General features: G+C 50.7%; 2 protein-coding genes across 2 annotated transcripts; both read right to left on the bottom strand.

Annotated features, from left to right (window-relative positions):
• Window positions 1-1,072: 1,072 nt before the first annotated feature.
• ETH_00020335 (phospholipid-transporting ATPase, P-type, putative) lies at window positions 1,073-12,829 on the bottom strand (the record flags this gene model as incomplete). Its single annotated transcript, XM_013380643.1, has 22 exons — window positions 1,073-1,204; window positions 1,715-1,802; window positions 1,985-2,109; window positions 3,108-3,290; window positions 3,687-3,917; window positions 4,298-4,555; window positions 4,894-5,061; window positions 5,305-5,492; window positions 5,796-5,880; window positions 6,482-6,604; window positions 6,919-7,023; window positions 7,762-8,142; window positions 8,640-8,918; window positions 9,196-9,321; window positions 9,447-9,807; window positions 10,124-10,289; window positions 10,676-10,731; window positions 11,196-11,281; window positions 11,400-11,460; window positions 11,711-11,783; window positions 12,186-12,303; window positions 12,734-12,829. 22 exons carry the CDS (start codon window positions 12,827-12,829, stop codon window positions 1,073-1,075), a joined length of 3,489 nt encoding a protein of 1,162 aa, XP_013236097.1.
• Window positions 12,830-14,971: 2,142 nt separating this feature from the next.
• On the bottom strand, window positions 14,972-17,042 carry ETH_00020330 (uncharacterized protein; the record flags this gene model as incomplete). Its single annotated transcript, XM_013380642.1, has 3 exons — window positions 14,972-15,773; window positions 15,947-16,032; window positions 16,569-17,042. 3 exons carry the CDS (start codon window positions 17,040-17,042, stop codon window positions 14,972-14,974), a joined length of 1,362 nt encoding a protein of 453 aa, XP_013236096.1.
• Between the last annotated feature and the right edge of the window lie 1,219 nt (window positions 17,043-18,261).

The raw sequence follows: 18,261 nt of genomic DNA, 5'->3' as shown, positions 1-18,261 counted from the left end.
AGAAGTCAATTTGCTGGCTGTCTTCGGTTCACCGCCTGCGTTTTCACCTGAAAAGCGACTTGCCTTGTATATCTACCTGTGAGGGTCTGTCTCGTGTCTTCGCGTTTGTTGGGCTGTCCTTATTTGACTTAGCATTTACACGCCCATCTGAACCTTTATCTGCCGCTGCTCCTGTTTGTCTTGTGCTTCCCCCTTCTCTCTGCCCTTCAATGCATGTACCAGATTTGGCGTGCACCGGCACATTCGTCTTCTTTCCTGTCTTCTCCTCTTATCACTCACCTCCCTTTCTTTTTGTTTCTGTGTGCCTGCCTTATTTTGTCTGTTTGCTTGCCTATGCTTTTCCTCAGTGGCTCACTGGCAATCTCTCCTTCAGTTTGCCTGCGTGCCAACTGCTCTCGGATTCACAGTGAGCCTTCCTGTTCTGCGAGCGCCCATCCTATATGCATGTGCGATTTTAGCTTTTTGCCGCTACAATTCCGGTTGTTGATTTGTTGTCGGTCTGGCTTTCGTTAGTCTTCCATTTTCTTCTCTGCCACCATGTGCCTGTTCCTTTGTGTCTATTTCTGTCGGTATTCAACCGTTGGGCCTGGTCATTTCTTATGTTCTCCAAGCACCTACGTCTGTACTTTTGTCTCTACTGATGCTGATCTATGACCTCGCCCTTCCCTTCTGCGCCTCCCATCGACTTCTGTTGATCCTGGTTACACCTCTTTGCTGCTAAGCGCGTGCAGATATGCAACCCCGTGCAGTGCGGGCAATCCTATATTGTGCGAAGAAAGAAAATTATCCGCTACATACAACCAAAAAACATTTTAAAATATTAATTGTCTGTACAGTTTATTATCACGCCTATCTTAGTGTGCCGGGGATTGCTGTTTTTCCTTGCATGCACCTGTGCCAATGTAAAACCAGTACGCAGCCCCCAACTTCATGAAGGCAGGCCAGCATGTCGAGCTGCTTGCGCTGACACACAAAAAACGAGGGCTCCGTCGTAGAGTCGTAGAATAGTGGACTACATACACAACCAGACTGCGCAGGATACAGATACCACGAAGTGTAGAGGACATGGCCGTCATGCTGCAGTCAATTTCGAGTACTGTGGTGGCTGAACAATTTTCTTCACGACGGCGAACAAATGAGGGGGCAACCATGAGGCCAACGTGATGACGAAAACTTTAGCCCAGAAAGCGTGTGTCATCACAAACTGAAAGCACACAGAGCCGTATCAGCACTTCAGAACCCTATGTCTTGTAATTTGGGCAGCCATCAAAAGCATTTGGAAACGAATATACAATAATCAGAGCTAACTACAGAGCCCTGAACAGTTGAGAACCAACAATGGACACCATAAGCTGCATGCAAGGAATAAAATACACGCGAGACAGAAACAGGAAAGCAGTACATGGTATCAGTTCATTATAATAAAAGAACACTACAGTCACAATGGAAGCAGGCATGCAAGCGAGCTTGGCAGCCGCAGGCAGCTAGGGGTCCAGTGAAAAGTACACCCAGCGAGGGGAAACACTTCATGGAATCAGCAAAGCCAAGCAGAAAAGGTACTGGAGCATTTGCACTTCGAGATATATGAACAGATGGCAACCCTCAGCTCAGCTTGCAAAGTTACCATCGAACCTCAAGGGTACATTCATCACAGGCAAAGAGGCAGCTAGGCAGACAGGCAAGCTCATATACTTAAAGGCAACTAGCGACTTACGGTGATATCGAAGTAGCTGCGAAGGATGAACATGGAGAAGATATATATGGTGACAGTGCATATCTCAGATGATACCATCAGCGGGTGCCTACAGAAACACAAGCAGCGCCAGCACCAGCGAGACCTACTAAAGAACTACCCAGAAAACAACAAAAGAAGGGGCTCCAACGAGCTCAGCAACCATAGCTGAAAACGCGGAAGCAACGCCAAAGTGGAAAACAGCAGCTACAGGGAAAAAACTTAGCAGCCATAGCAGCACCATCAGCGCACCATGTTTGTATTTCAGACGCGACATTCAGCAATTCGGCGAGGACAAGAGAAGTAAAAGTGATGGAGACGATGTTGGTAAGACTTTGTTCAAAAAGAACAATTGCCCCCAGCATCACCACAGCTCCCTAAGACGAAAACGTAGAGACAAGCAATAAATGCATGATTTGTGATACAGGAGAGGCACGAGGAAAACACGGCAACGAAAGAGTAACAGTGGGAACAAGTGCTATACGTTCTTAAAGCATAGCAGTGTACACAGCAATGGCAAGCGGAGAAAAGGCAACAACAGCAAATACAGTGCTGGTACGCAACAAGCGCCCTTTCATTTAAAGCAGAATGGAACAAGAGCACCCAGGCAGACATAAAGCATCAAGTCGAAAACTGAAACTCACACAAAAATATACATATATCCTTCGTGGTAGCAAAGGCCACGAGAGGCAGGAAGCAGGAACGGAAATGATGCACTACTCAGGAAAACACACGCATTTTCAGCGCATTGGATGAAGCAAAAGAAGCACCAGATGCCTGGGCAGGAAAGGGCAAAGGACAGGAACAAACAACATAGGATGAGAAATAAAGAAAAGCGGAACACGCGAAGAAGCCATGCAAAGAACGAGCAGTCGAAAAGCGAGGCAAAAGCAGGCTACAATCCACGAGCAAAAAATGATCATATGGAGGAACAACCGAACAGGATGACGAAGCGCGCACCAGACAAACCAAAGCACGCAGCTGCAGTGAGAAAAGCAGCAAGCGCAATATAAAAAAAGCTGCTACAGCGACGGTGACAGCAAGAGCGAAACAGACAGTAGCAGGACTCGCAATAAATCGTAAAAGAAGCTGCACAAGTGTCATTAAGACCGACAATTCACTGAAAACAGCACCAGCAACCCTAGCAGAGCAGCATGACGAATAGCAAGATAAACAAGGGCAACGGTAGCAGCTAAAGTTATTATCAGCAACCCGTCCACCAGCAAAAGAGATGGAACATGACAGGCAACACCATGAGGAACTGCATCAAAAATGTAGGTGCAGCGTGAAGCCCCAGAAGAAAAAGAACAATACGGTCACGCGCAACCGTCGCATCAACACGACAAGCAGCAGCAGCAGCAATGTCTGTGCATACCTGGTAAACGGACCTCCAGACCCAACTAAAGAAGCTTTTGATGGACAGAGCTCTCCCTGCCCGTAGGGACTGGTACAATTCAGGAAACATAAATACGACCTTTTCAGGCAGCTGCACATCTAATACGAGAGACAGCACAGGCGCGGTGGTGTAGTATGTTGCGTACCCAACCTGCAGCCAGCCCTGTAAGCATATTTCAAGACAGCCAGCAGCACACGCAACTAGGCACAAGCAGTGAGCTAAACAGAAAAAAAAGAGGAATACACTGTGGACAATGAGGCAAACAAGAAGAGCCTGGCGATAGGACTGAAAACAGGGGCATTAGTCGGAAGATCAACATGAAGTCATGACAGGACGCAGAGGTACAGCGGCGTGCAAACACACTGAACACAAACGAAAAAGCACACAGGTCATCAAAGTCGGCCAGATACCCAGTCCTGGGACGAGAACCTGAACCCGAATGCTAATTTCAGCACGCCCATCATGTTAAAAGATATAATGAGACACAGGACATTTGTCAGCAGACCCAAGGCAACAGGGAGAAATGTCTGTCCTAGGATGATTGCAGCTTCTGCGCACTTGGAAGATGGCCAGAGGAATGAAGTAAAAGACGGCCGAGAAGATGACTTGAATAACGGCAATAATGAGGCCTCGATGAACAACAAACTGCGAAAGCTTTGCACTTCGCTGGTAGCTGTTCCGGCCGTGCCACAGCAGCAGACGCCTCAGGTGGCTAAACTGGGACAATGAAAAGTCAGCAGCTAGCGACGCCTGGCGGCCCTCCTTTCCTTCCAAACCAATACCCACATCCTGCATACAGGGAGCTCACACAAGTCCCATTTCTCGCCAGGAAGGAAAATAACTCTCTTGCGTTTGACACGCTACACAACTAGCTAGTTGGCTGGCTGCCCAGGCAGCTAGCGTTCCAGCTGCAGCGAAAGCTATGAATTTACAAGAAATACAGTAACGTATGAAGGAATGGACAAGCCATGTGGCATGAGCAAGACACTGATGCAAAGCAACAAAACAGGACGCAACCACATACATCAATGACGACAACGGCAGCAGGACGCCCAAGAGTACAACACAGCAGCAGCTAAGCACGCCGCAGTGCAGAGTACAGCAGCAGCTACGGCAGTTGCTTCAGCGTCGACTATAGTGGCAGCATCAGCATCTGCAGAGGGACTGACAGCTGCTTGGATCATGGAAACATCATTTCCTCCGTCGCCAACTGCACATGTCCGTCTGTCTGTGTAAAGTTTCAGCAGAGAAACAACTGCAGCCTTCTGGGTAGGGGAACAGCGACAGCAGACCACAGCGGGGGCCTGACATGCCGATAGTATGAAGTACTTAGGAAAGTGTGAAAGAAAAAGCGACAAGACGCGGCCGTCAACAACTAGAACCGATTCGCTTGGACCCATGCTGAAGCGTTCCAGCGCCTCCTGAGCCTGCACCAACGAAAACACCAGCAGCAGCAGCAAGATATACCAATAGGTAAACCACCAATACAGGAAAACAACAAAATACGAATATGAAGACAGCAACAATCGTGGTACTATTCGCTGGGCATTGGCAGTCAAAACAGCAGCAAGAGCAGAAAGTACAAACAAAGCCACAGCACAAACGACAGCTGCAGTGGTCGCAACCGGAAATACCCACGTTACAACGACGGAAGCCGCATAAGCCGCATATACACTTAAAACTAGAAACCAACACCTGGAGCAGCAGCCTCGAAACCAACGGCTGCCGCAGCTGCAGCTACGTAGCATTCAAGTGCATGAGTGACCTGAGAAGGCGTCTTAATAGTGGCTGAAGAAAGAATAGCAAGAGTGTCATGTCTCGTCTTTAGGCCTGCAGAGACAGCGATGCAAGTTGCGGTCTCGACTTTATCTCCTGTAAGCATCCATATCTTTATCCCCGCGTGACGAATGGCCTCCAGCGTCTCGGGAACATTCTGTGAAATGCGAAAAAGTACACGCAACGCAACACAGGAGAAAAAACATCAATGATGAGGCAAGAAACGCCATACTAGCCTAGTCAGAGCAGAAACCCTGGAGCAGCAACAGCAGCAGAGGCCCAAATTTCACCAAGCATATGGCCATAGCCCAGCAGAACCATGCAGCAACCAAGCACCCAACAGGAGGAACACCAGCTGAAACAGCAACACGAACAGTGCAAGGTCGTCACTGCTACTGACATCTTGCAGTTTGTCTTCAACCCCTGTGAGGCCTAGCAAAAGAAGGTCTTGCTCGAGTCTCTCTATTTCTCTTCGGACGCGTCGCTCTCTCTGTTGCATGTGTCTCCTCGCCTCCTCGTATTTGAGCCGAAAAGCATCTAGCTGCGCCACCGTCAGTTCCTTGTAAGCGAACACTAATGTGCGTAGACCTTTAGAGTAAAAAACAGATACAGAAAACCCATACAGGCAGATACTCTGTCCGTACTAAGCCTTTTCTTTGTTCCCTGACCTTGTCCAGCCCCATATGTTTCCTCGTCTGTTTGCATGTTGTTGTCAGTAGACAAGTGTGCTTCTGTCTTCGTCTACAGAGACCTGCTTCCTTCTTTTCCGAGATACTGTGTCTGCATCATGACAACTATCCATTTCTGCCCCGCTTTAACTCTGTCTTATTTCCCTAGCTATGCTGTTCTGGCTATACCTGTGACTCTATTTGTCTGTGTCAGTGTGCTTACCTTGTCTGGCGAAGTTGTCACATTCTTCTCCCAACCATTGGGACCCTTTCGGTCTCACAAGCGAAAGCATGACGGTCTCCGCTCCCTGTAATGTCGCCAAGCAGCAGGAGGCATTACAATCACGCGAACATCCCACAAAGCCCATCCGCACACAGTCACTGTGCTGGCCTGTCTACTTCGCAGGGCGTAGGAATATCTCCTCCTCCCCCTCTCTCTGTGTGTCTCCAATCATCTGATAATTGATTTTCGTGCGCCTCGCGATCCGTCTGTTCCTCTGTTTTCCTTTGGCTTTGCTTCCCATCGAGAATTGTTTGACTAGCCGTCAGTGTGTTTGCTGCAATATTTGTCTGCCTGTCTGCCATGTTTGTTCAAGACTCTATGCGTGGCCATCTTTGCCCCATTATTCCCCTGTCAGTCTGCCCTTCTATTGGGCTCCCCCCTTGGCCATTTTGCCTCTGTATCTGTCTGTCTGTGTCACTGTGCCTTTCTCATGCGCCTGTCTCTGTTGGTGTCCGTTTGTCTATCTCTGCCGGCCTGCCCCCACTTGCCTGCTTATCAATATGCCTGACTACGCTCATCTTTCAATGCATCGCTATTGTACAGTGCGTCTTCTTGTCCCCGACCTGTGACCCGAGTCATGTCTCAACTTCCACTTGTGGCATGCTATGTAGAGGAACGGAAGTTACCTTGACGTAGAAGAAGATGCGCTCAGAGGACTTCTCGCGCACAATGATGCCCATCCTTTTGAGTTCAGACGAGAATGGAAAACAGTGAAGCACTTCATATTCGAACAGAAAGCCGCCAGGCCCCTAAGACACACGCAAGCACACAAGCATGGATTTGCATTATGAGCATCTGATGCAAAGCGCGTACACACAAAACGCAGGCACAAGTAAACTGTTCAGAATTTAATGGGAAATCGGGGAAAAGACATAGGACAAAACGGACGAAGCGGCAGCAACAACAGCAGCAACAGCAGCACGATCAGTGGTAACAACAGAGATCCGAAGCACGAACAAAGGCAAAAATTGCAGCGCTAGCCAATGCAGCTGTTGGACTACGAAAGCGGTGGTTACAAGAATCCCAGTAGTCAGCAAAGCACTAGCAGCAGCGTGTATGGGACCTGAAGAGTCATGCTGTGCTCATCTCTCTCAACGAGTCGGAGGCCAACTTCACTTGCGAAGTTGACGAGTGCAACTTCGTCCGGGGAAGCAGCTTGGAACCTAAGCTGGAGGGCAATAAACGGAGACGCACGAAACACAGACCTAAATAAAACAGATGCCTCGAGGAAAAACAACGAAAATCAGCGCAGATGCCAATTTTGTTGCGATGCGACAAAAACCGACAAAGATTCCGGGACAGTGGAGGAAATGCAAGGGATTGCGGCGGCAACGAGCAGCAAAAACACACAGCAATTAAGTCATAAAGACCAAGACCCTAGCGGAAAAAGAAGATACTTTTCCACACTGCGAGACTCCCGAGCGACAAAACATACGCCGGGAAGGAACAAAATGTATAAAGAGATAACAGAGAGAGCCTGACAGAAAGGTACTCGTAGAGAACCAAAAGGGCGCATCTACGACGAAATAGTAGAAAAGAAACTTAGCAAAAGGAAAAAACGCAGATAAAAGTAACAGCGCGGTTCTATCTCCAAGAGCAAAAACAGCTGCTGCAGAGGCGGAAATACCATGAATACAAGCAGCAACGAGGGACGGCGGCAGTGCAAACCGGGCACCCATCGGTAACAGCAGCGGGACTGTAACAAAAAAATGCAGGTAGCCTAAGGGAAACGAATGTGAGGGACAAAAATTACAGAAATATGATACGGTGCAAAAAAGCAGGAAGCCCAGCAACACATAACGATGGACGACTGCCAAAAGAACACCATAACGACAACTGACGAGAATGCAAACATAAAAGAGAGCAACAGTAAATTAGGGGCAAAAATGGCGGGGAAGGAACCCACCTGCCCTTCTTCATAAACGGGAGTTACATTATGACAAATGCTCAGAGCTTTGATGGCTTCAAATGCAACTTTTTCTACTTCTGTTCTTCTGTTTCGTCGCTCAGGGCCGCCCACAGACGGTCTCAAGTGAGCACCTTGAGAAGCAACTGGGTCTTCACCCTGAATGGCAAGTACCGTTGCATCTGCCGGGGCCCCAACAGTGCTGCAACAGTGGTAGTGCACTATTTGGTGGAGCTGGCTGAGTCCGTCCTCAGCAAACAAAGCCCTCCCTATGTGCAGCTTTTTGAAATGCATTTCATTCTGAGTCAGAGTTCCTGTCTTGTCAGACAAAAGGTACCCAATACGACCTAGCTCTTCTGGCAGTGTGGAGGTGCGCACTAGCTGAAAAGGCACACAATCACAGATGCTCTGCAAACCAATGATTGTCCTGATTATATCTTTATTCTAAGGTAGCTATATTGTAAATCGAATTATACGCATGCACTGGCACATCTGCACAATAAACAGATGGCTAGCTGATCACGACAGATATATTTTGACGGCAAGACGAACGGCAACCTGAAGCATATGCTCTCAAAGACTAGCAAAGAGATGGAGATAAGCACAGAAAAAAATATAAAGGCTGATACAAATAAGGACAGTCCATGTGAGGCAGGGAATAGGAGACACAGCGGCTAACTAATAACAGTTCCTGACAAATGGTAAGAGACGCTCACGCGGTGTGGGCAAGAAAGTAGCAGGCAGAAAGACACCAGCACATGCGGGCAGCCAGTCCCATTTACATATCCTACTCTATAAACGATGAACTGTACAACCTATTTATCAGAATTATAAGAGCTCTTGGCCGGGAGGATTTGATGGGTAGATGGGTGGCCTACAGCTCCCTTTATCTTCTTGTCTCGCATGATATTAAGGCTGTGCAGCGTCTTGGCAATAATCAAGTTGACTTGAAGGCTTATAGGTATGATGGAGGAAAGGAGAAGGATAAAGCGGCAGAAGTAGATGAGCCAAATCCCCTCCAAACCCCTCAGCGCTACCAAGGACAGAGACAGAATGCAGAGCAAACCAAACAGTATCTTAGACATCAAGTTGACCTCCAAGTCAAACAAGCCGACCTTCGTCACTGCCTGAGACGCGTTCATGCTTGCGCGGGTCTCCTGAGACAAGAAAGAGCACCATCACAATGTCCCGTTTCTGCAGCAGCAGCTTCACCTCCACAGTCACCGAGCAAGGCAAAAGCAGCGCAAGCATCACGAGCCAGTCTTGCAGCAAACGAGACAGGAATGGTGCAGATGAAATGAGGAAAAGCAACAGCAGCAGTTGCTGCTGCTGCAACAAACATAGCAGCTACAGCACATGGGATGCAACTACGTGGCGGAGCCAACCACAACAAGAAAAAACGGCAGCTAAAGCAGCGGAAGAAGCAAGGCGCACTCTGCCAGTATAGATTGCAATGCCAATGACCGTGCCTGACGCGACAACGGTGTTGGCCCAGAGGACCTGATCAAGACCCAGAGGCTCCACGTGACAAGTTCCGCAGCTTCCTCTACTCACATCCACCTGCAGGGACGTCAGTAACAGGCCAGCAACCACAGCAGCAACAGCAGCAAACATAGCTGCAGCTGTGAGGCACCAACGCTGCATGCATAACAACGTGAGGTAGGCAAGGAACGACTACGACCTACCACTGCGTCACCAGGTCCTGCTCCTGCGATCCCTGCTGCTGTAGTTGCTGACGGTGCAGCAGATGATGACAAGGGCCTGATGCTGGGCTGGCATTGCTGCTGCTGCCGAAGAGTTCCGCCTGCATCAGGCTGAGCTTCCGTGCTAGCTGCTGTGACAGGTGCTGTAGCAACGTCTCCGCCCTCTGCTTTCCTCCCACTCTTATTGTTGCTACTACTGTTGCTGCTGTTGCTGTCCCCAAAGAAAGAGAAGCGCCCTGTAAACTCATAAATGTCTTGTCTCGGGGCCTCGACAAGGACCTGGGCGTCCAAAGTCGCTATAAGCTCAGCAGCTGGCAAATGCTGGGTCAAATTAACCGCCCTCCTGCAACAGGTCTCAAACACTGTACAGTAGCTCCTAAGCCGCATTGTCTTTATCTCAAAACCCTAGCCCCTAGGCGCATGCGCAGAAGTAAAAAACACACGAACCTAAGTGAAGACGTCTGACACAAATAGCATATCGAAGCCTGTCAATGAGCACCAACGGCAACAGCAGGAGCAACAGCCGCTACACCGTCGTCCTCGACCCCAGCACGAGCAACAGCAACAGGGTTGGCAGCAGGAATAAGATACGCAAGAGTATCGACGTTTGCACCAGGGAAAGAACTCATAAAACGAAGTGCAATGCCAGCAGCGCCTACCTGAGCTTCCAGTCCGTCTCTCCATCCAGCTGGTCTGTGCGGACGAAGCAGCTGCCGTTTTTCTCTGTTGTTTTCAAAAATATTAGATCTGCAGGGACTCTCTCATTGGCCTCTACTTGAATTATATGCCCCACACGAATTGTGCTCGCGCTCACGGGTACGAAGCCTGGAGCAAAAATTCAATTCAAAAGCTGTACTCTCAAACCCCAAACGCCTTTTGCTCGCGGCTTGGATACAATCATTGATGCAAGCTAAATCATAAGTCTGAAGCGACGAAACAGCTCTAGAAAAACTACACCAGAACAAATTCCTACTGCGAACAAGGATGAACGAGGCAGCGTCAGAGGAGAGAATGGCACGCAAGACACACGATGGGAATACAACAGGATAGTAAAGCGACAGAAACGGACAAAACAAGGATCCAAGAATCTCCAGCAAACTGAAATTAAGCATGGAAGGGCAAGCGCATGGATGTATGAAACGACAGGAGCAAAAGTGTAGCAAGGACGAACCCAAACACAACGCATACGTTGCACCGAAAACACAATGTACCTGTAGGCAAAAGCCTCATGTACTGCTGGCCGTTCAGCTCTTTGTCCCGAACCCATCTGCAGACGCAGCAACAAAAAATGACCCTACACGGATCAAAATGCAGTGCTACGAGAGAGGCGGGATGAGCGGGAAGGAAAAGGAGGCACAGAGCCAAAGAAAGCAACGGAAGAAGACATGAGGGGAGACTAAAATAGGCATAAAAAGCCAAAAACAAAAGTGAAAAGTAGGAAAGTGGTGGGGGAAAAGAAACAGAAGGGTCACCGAGAAACAAGGACTCCGGCAATGGAAGAGGCACATAAAGACAAAACATGCAAATGGATACAAAGAAGGCCCTGAACAGCAACGGTACACAGAGATGCTCATACAAAAACAAAAAGACGCTGCTGCTGCGCTTGCTGACGATGTTGCTGCAGCTCTAGCTAGGCATTGTGCTCCTGCTGAGCTTGCTGCTGCTGCCAATAATGCTTTCCCCCCCGTGTCTTTTCCACTCCTGTCATCGTTTCTGCTGAAAGTAACTCACCGCTTGATGTCATCGTAAGCCTCCTTCGCGAGCGTGGCAAGCAGCACGAACGCCAGAGGCGCCAAGTACGTGAAGAGGGGGCCGACCTGCAGAATAAACGCGTCCCGCGTAAAGCTATAGAGCAGCAGCAGCTGACACAGGGGCTCCTACAGCAGCAGCAGCAGCTTCCGCTACAGCATCAGCGCAGCGGCAGCAGCAAGGCACCTGCAGAATGGGAACGAGCTGGGCGAGGGCCACAAGAAGGTAAAACAAATTGAAAAAGAACCTGCAGCAGCAATGAGAGGATTGGGAGAAACAGTTGTGTCTGCAACATCCGCTACAGATGGTAGCACACGGCGAACTTCCATTACCATGCGTGTGAGCTGCAGACGAGGTGGCCTTTGCTAGCAAACAGCGGGCTGGATCTGAAACAGAGGTGTTCAACGTCTCTACTGCTGCTTTTCGTCAGTGTTTCTGTTGCTGCTGCCGCTGCTGCTGCGGTTGCTGGTGCTGTCGGGGTGGTTGCTGCTCTGCACCTGAATTGCTGGAAGAGAACGACGGGAAGAAATGTAAAAAAGGAGTACTTAGTATTCTTGATGGCGTTACTAGCTGCACACAAAATTCAACCCCAACGCTTTGCGGCCGATCCCTAAGGTGCAGCGAACTCTAGACGCGGCTAATGTCGAGGTTACAGGTGACAGCTTAGCAGTTAGAAGGTGTAGGGTCTGGGGAAGGAACCAGAATCAGGGTGCATAGCAGTGGAGAAAAGAAACTGAGAACCACGCAGGGGAAAATATAAACAGATTATGGACGGGACTGGGACTCATAAGCTGCCTTCCTCACAAAACAGACAAAGAAATACGCGAAAAGGAACGGAAACAAACAGCCAGGGCAGGGGGCAGGGGGCAAGCACACCCACGCACACAGATGCAGGCATGGAGGCAGGAAACAGATGAGAGAGGACCACGAAGAGACGAGTGCGGGTGCACAGCCTGACGAACTGGAACTCACTGAAGTGCTTGGGGATAGTATGGCCTGAGAAGTGTATTAGGCGCTCCCTGTACGAGGGGCGAACGCCACACAAACACCGAAGCACGAACGCACAAAGTCGCTGCAGACAGTTTCCGTCCTGAAGCAACAACAGAGACACACTGCTGCACCTGTTGTTCCTGCTCTTATTCTGTGGCCGTAACTTCTGCTGCTGCGAGGGCTGTCTTGTTGCTGCTGCCAACAAGCTACGCGCAGCACGGACCAATTTCCTGGTCCACCATAGCTAAACCGCGCCCATGCTAGAGAGATACGGGCCTTCTCTGGGTTGCCTCTTGAACAGCCTTGAAAAAGCCTCTTCAGAGGTCTCGAAAATCAACATGGGGCTCACGAACACAAAAAGAAACTCACACTGGCCCTCTGAGGCCAAGAGCTCTGGTGACGGGTAAATGCCGTCTTATGAGGCCGCAAGAGCCAAGCTGCTAATCATCCACAACCATTAAAGGTCGGCCATGATGCATAAGAAGAAGCATTTGTCCCTCTTAAGGGCACTTTGTGTGAGGAAGGCTCACCTCTGGGCACAGACCGCCAGTGCGCCTGAGTAAAGGAGCCTCCTCTCCCCCTGTGTCGAACTCTCCGTGAAAAGCCTCTCGAGTGGGCAGCATCATCTTTGATGCCCCTAGAAGTGCTAGAGCAGTGGTATTACTTGCTATCTCTGGAACTGTTGTTACTTGGACCGAGTGTTTTGGGGGGGCCCCAGCGGTCAGGGGCCCCCAAAAGTCGTAGCGCTTCTTTGGAGAGTGCAAGACTCTCAGATTTCCCAGACATATACATGGCAGCACAAGCAGCACGTGCTGATGCTGCTGCTGCTCATGCTGCAGTTTACCTTGCTGCAGCAGCTTCGATTTTTCCCACTGCGGCCTCTTTCAAGGCAGCAGAAGCGACGAGTACGGCAACGCCTTCGGGGCCGCGCGCAGCCAGCCTCTCTAGCTGCAGTTGTTGTTGTTGTTACTGCGGCTTTGTATGCTGCTGTGTGCTGCTGCCAATGTGGCGGCAGCAAGTACGGGAAGGACGACAGGTCTCGTTTCGCTCGTCTCCTCTCCAGGCCTTCCAGCCTGAAGCCCCAAATGTTAAGCGGCAAACACTTAACCGCATAACCCCGCCTGTAAGCGCAGCTCGCGCTCGCCTCATAGCTCACACAGGCCCTTGCTACGCATGCGCAGACTCAACAGACCAGCCACATCTGAACCCTCACCCACAAATCCAAAAAGTAAGCTTTGAGCCTGCCTGAGCTCATAATTAGGCGTTTTTATTACTTGTGTGGATCACCAAAGGGACACCGCCAGAAGGGCCCCCCAGTTTCTGTCTGTTATGATTCAAGGGAGGCAGGCGCCCTTCTATAGGGCCCCCGGGGCCCCGGCCCCCCAAGAGACTATACAGAAGCATAGTTACTTCGTCGCGTCATTACGATGCTGGATAGAGACTGCACTACAGTGGGAACATCAGAGACGAATTTGCCGCTGTACGGAGTCTAAATAGCTAGTGCCTAATCCGCCCCCTATGAGCTGTGTGGGCCCTCTGAACACGCCATAGCCTCGGCATTCTCTTAAGTGTTTTAGGCCCCGAAAAGGGGACCCAAGATGTGTTTGGCGTCTCCTTGGAATTTTCTTGGATATTAAGAGGATCATGCGCTCTTCTTTCCGGCCAACTTGCTGCGGCAGGTAGCGGCAAAGATTTGCTGGTCTCAATCGGGCTCTGGGATGGCCGAGTTACTGAGTATCCGTAAGCTGTGACATCCGCAAATGCGTGTCGGATTGCTGACGCTGTGCTTGTCCCTTCCTCCGTGTCCAAACGTCTTCACCACAGCTTCTCTCCGTCCCGCCGTATCTAACTACTTGCGTACATCCGTCATGCAACTATCTACGCGATGTCCTATTTCCACTTGTTGCCATTATGTGCAGCTACATCTGCTTCACTCATTATGTTGGCCACCGTAGACCCACCGCTTCCGTGTTTCTGTGCCTGCTTCGGTACTGTCTCGTATCCAATTATTTGTACTCTGAGCAACAAGCATTGCCTTCCTCGTTGTTCAACAAACGTTCCGCGGCTACCTTGCTAGTCACAGCTGCACTTCAGCCATCCACGGTAGCAACTCAGTGCAGCTCGCTAGCGCAGTAAGCCAGCGAGCACTACAAGTAGAAGGTACGACCGGAAGTGGCTACGGATGCTAAGCAGCAGCGGCTGCTCCCCTTTTACATCTATTGGGAGAGCTAATTGGCTCAAGCCCTCATGAGAGCGAATATCCGCGTCCCTTAAGGCGTCGTAGAGGAGACCCCCTACTTTGGGGCGTGGGTGGCCCTGATCCCCAACAAAAAAAACAGGGGAGCACCAAAAACTCTGCTTTGGATTTAAGCACAGCAGCTGCTTCTCCTGCTGCACGGCTTGCTGCATCTGCCGATACTGCTGCTGCTGCAAGTCCGTCTTCACTGATGTTCATCCTGCTACATGCCTTCCGTCTGCAGCGAGTGGCGCTGCTGCTGCATCTATCACTGTATCAATGCCATGCAGCAGCATTGTGAGCCGCCGTGTGGTAAAGAACGGTCGAGCAGCAACGGCAAGTGCTGCAGCTGCGGCCGCACCAGCGGCAGCAGCTTCAGAAACACAGCGCGCTAGAGTACCAGCAGCTCCAGCCTGCGCTATAGCAGCAGCGATGAAAGCGGCATGAATAGACGCAACGAAAAGAGAGTGTACCTTGCAGTTCAAGACAATATTCATTTCTGATGTCGGCTTTGCTGCTGATTCTGCTGCAGCTATTGCAACAGCGGCAGCTGCTGCTGCTGTATTCGAGGCCCCGTGACCAGAAGCACAGTTTCGCCGTTGAGCTTACGCGCTTGAGGTTCGTCTTCAAGCGAAATTTCACTATCGCAAGACGCGCCACTTTCGCGCCTGCCACAGTCGCGGTTGCTGCTGTCGTCAGCTCTGTACGAGGAGACAAGCACAGCCTCGACAAGCTCTGCGCGGTCCGTATGGAACTGAATAGCTAGCTGGCAACTGCGCTCTAGCTTGTCCACCTCGTCCCTCCAAAAGGAGACGCTAGCGGCCGTGTCCGCACATTCCCGACACAAGGCCTCCTGGCCGCCAACCGGCGGCCCTGGGGTAGCAGCAGCAGCCATAGGGCCGCCTAAGGGGCCCCCCAAAACAGCGCTATCTGATGCCGTCAGCTGCACAGATGAACCCAGCGACAGGAGTGACGCTGCTGTTCCCATTAGACCGCCAGGGGCGCCTGGAACAGCAGGGCGCCGGAAGGCTCCGCCGTGGAGGTACGCAGCTGCGGCTGCTGCCGCTTCTGGTTTTGCTGCTTCTGCTGCTGCTGGCCCTTCCCAAGGTAAGCAGGTCCCGGGCAGAAGCTCATCAAAGTCATATGCAGACTGGGGACCCCGGCAGCTGGCCCCAGAGATAGCGCCCGAAAGGGCTTCTGCTGCTGCTGCGGCTGCAGCAGCAGCTGCGGCAGACAGCTTAGCAGCAGCAGTACTCAGCACTTTGCTGGGACCATTCCGGTCTCCTGTTGTGAGGTGCTGCTCCTGGTACTCCCGCAGGCTATCACGAAGATCCCTGAGTTAACAGGCGCAACTATATGACTATTTGTTTGTGGAGCGCCACCGATTTGTCCTTTGCGCATCGAAGCGCGCACGTAAAAGGCATCAAATATGAATGTGGATGCATACACAGGATCCATAAATATTCAGGTATACAGGTAGCTAACAAAGAATAACAGTTCAACTCACGTATGAGTTGAGTCAAGTATATCGCTTATTTCCTTGTCAAGCCGGTTTTTCTCCTCACGCAGAAACCGAATAGCCATTCGCCTTTCCTGGTAAGCAGCAAGCAAAGATGCACCAAACATGGACCAAGAAAATCTACCTAAATGAACTACCCAGCTAAGGAAGCCAATGCGAGCCGGCAGAGGAACAGAGAAGCCGACAAAGAAAAGCCAAAAAGCGAAGAAAGTGGAAAATGAGGAGTAGAGAAAACAGGCATATTCAAAGCGGTGAAGGAAGTGCCCGAGAACAAGGAAAGTGAGGCAGAGACAGGGAAGCAAAGTAGAGCGGCAGAAAGCGAGCGGAACAAATAAAGAATAACAGAAAGGGACACAAAAACAGTGCAACACGCTTAGTGGAAAGCAAACAAGTAAAGACAAAGGAAAGCGGACGCGCTGAAGCGCACACCTCGCCAGAAAAAATAACGTGCAATGATGAATAGGCAAAATGAAAAGAAGCAGCGGAAGCAACACTGGCAGCGCCAACAAACGTAGCAGCAGCAAAAAGCCACAGGTAGGAGACGTGGAAACGCTGAAGCAGCAGCTACAGCAATAGCAGTGGCAGCAACAGCAGCAGGTGTTGTACCTACAGCGCAGAAAGGGCAGGAGGCGGGGTCAATCTGGCCCATGTGTTGCGCAACAGCAAAGGGCCTCAGATCAAACTTATTGTTGGGCACAGAGCCACGGCGCCACCCAGAAACGAGCCACCGAAGCCCCAGACCGCCCTCTGGAGTAAGGTTGGGGGCCCCCAGGCCCCGCACAGCAGGTGCCCAGCCAGTTCCCTCTCGAGAGTCTCCTCTGTGGCTTTGCTGGGGGCCTAATATGGCACTGGAGAGAGATCCTAGCAGCTTCCTCTGCCGCAAAACCTTCAAGGGGTCCTCCAGCCACGTTGAAGCCCCTGCAAACATGTCGGGCAGCGTCGACGAGTCCGAGACGGGCCTGGCCGGGGAGATCCACCTGCTCGGCGGCCCCCCCCGTTGCAGCGACTGTAGCTGAGCAGAAGTCTCGCACGGGGTTCCCTGAGAAGGGTAAAGTCGCGAAGCCCCCGGTGGTGTGCGCTCCATGGTGCCCTGAGGCCCCTGGGGGCCGCCAGGGAAGTTGCGCAGCGGGCCCCCAACGGATCTCGCCGTGCCTAGTGACCTAGAGCCCCTTTGAACAGCAAAACGAGACGAGAATGAGAAATATGGAGGGGAAAAGGCCGCAGAAGGAAACTGGACAGTAAAAGGCCGGCCTGGTACGAGCCTCCTTGTTTCCAAAGAGAACGCGCACTCGCTGCTATGCGGTGTTGACTTGATTTAAGGAGTGAAAATTGGAAAAATAAAAGCAGGAATGCCTTAAACAGAGAATAGGTTATTCTATTAGGGGCGGAGTGCTGAACATAGGGCGCCCGTTTCGGGGGCCCCTGGGGCCCTCAGCTGGTGAGCCAGTCCAACGCCATATCAAGTTGTCTCCTTTAGAACACTACATATAGCTGAAATGTTCTCGTGACCCTCAATAAAATGCATTTAATTTATTTTGGTTCCAGGTTTCGGGCTGAGCACGGACAAAACAATACAGACTCCGCAATCAAGTCCGCTGGACTTACGCAAACCCATCCAGTGGTTGTCTGTCCTCTTGGCCATCACAAAATTCCCCCACAGTCCCTATAGCACCTCTTTGAGAAATTTTTAATGACGTTTATGGATGTCGGGTGCTTTTCAATGGGCTCCTGTGAGTCATCCTGTACCTGTGGAGGTCTCTCTTGGGGAAGATTTCGACTGCATTGAGACCAAACTCTATGGTGAAGCCGTCAACCTGGCGATGAGGCCATGAGAAAGCTGTTTCCTATCACTTAGTAGCAGCTGCGCGATAGGGCCCACACCCAAAGAAAGCTTATAGGTATTTTTGGAACGAGCGAAGCAGGGAAAAAGACCAAAAATGCCACGCTCTCAAGAACCCAGGCACGTCTGCGCGCATGGGGAGAGGCATTTCTGATAGGAAGAGCTGTTGTCCGTGACTCTGACCTGCACTTGACTTGAACTCCTTATGAGGATTAGCACTTGCGCTGGCACGTACAATCGCATTGGCTTTCTGCGCGCACAGTTACTTATTCAGGTCTAGGCTTATGCACCTTGTTACAGTCATTCATGACACATCTATTTCTCAACGTCAGCGTGCCCCTTTATCTATGCTGCTTGTCAACAGAAAGTCAGCATTCACCCCTAGGCTTGATCATAAGACTACTATAGTCAGCGAGGGAACTAAAGCCAGAAGCATACGCGCACGAACTGCAACCCTGCACGT

This window comes from Eimeria tenella, genomic scaffold (assembly GCF_000499545.2).
Source record: "Eimeria tenella Houghton genomic scaffold, Eth_scaff76, whole genome shotgun sequence".
Lineage (NCBI taxonomy): Eukaryota > Apicomplexa > Conoidasida > Eucoccidiorida > Eimeriidae > Eimeria > Eimeria tenella.
This window is presented reverse-complemented; position numbering and strand designations above follow the sequence as displayed.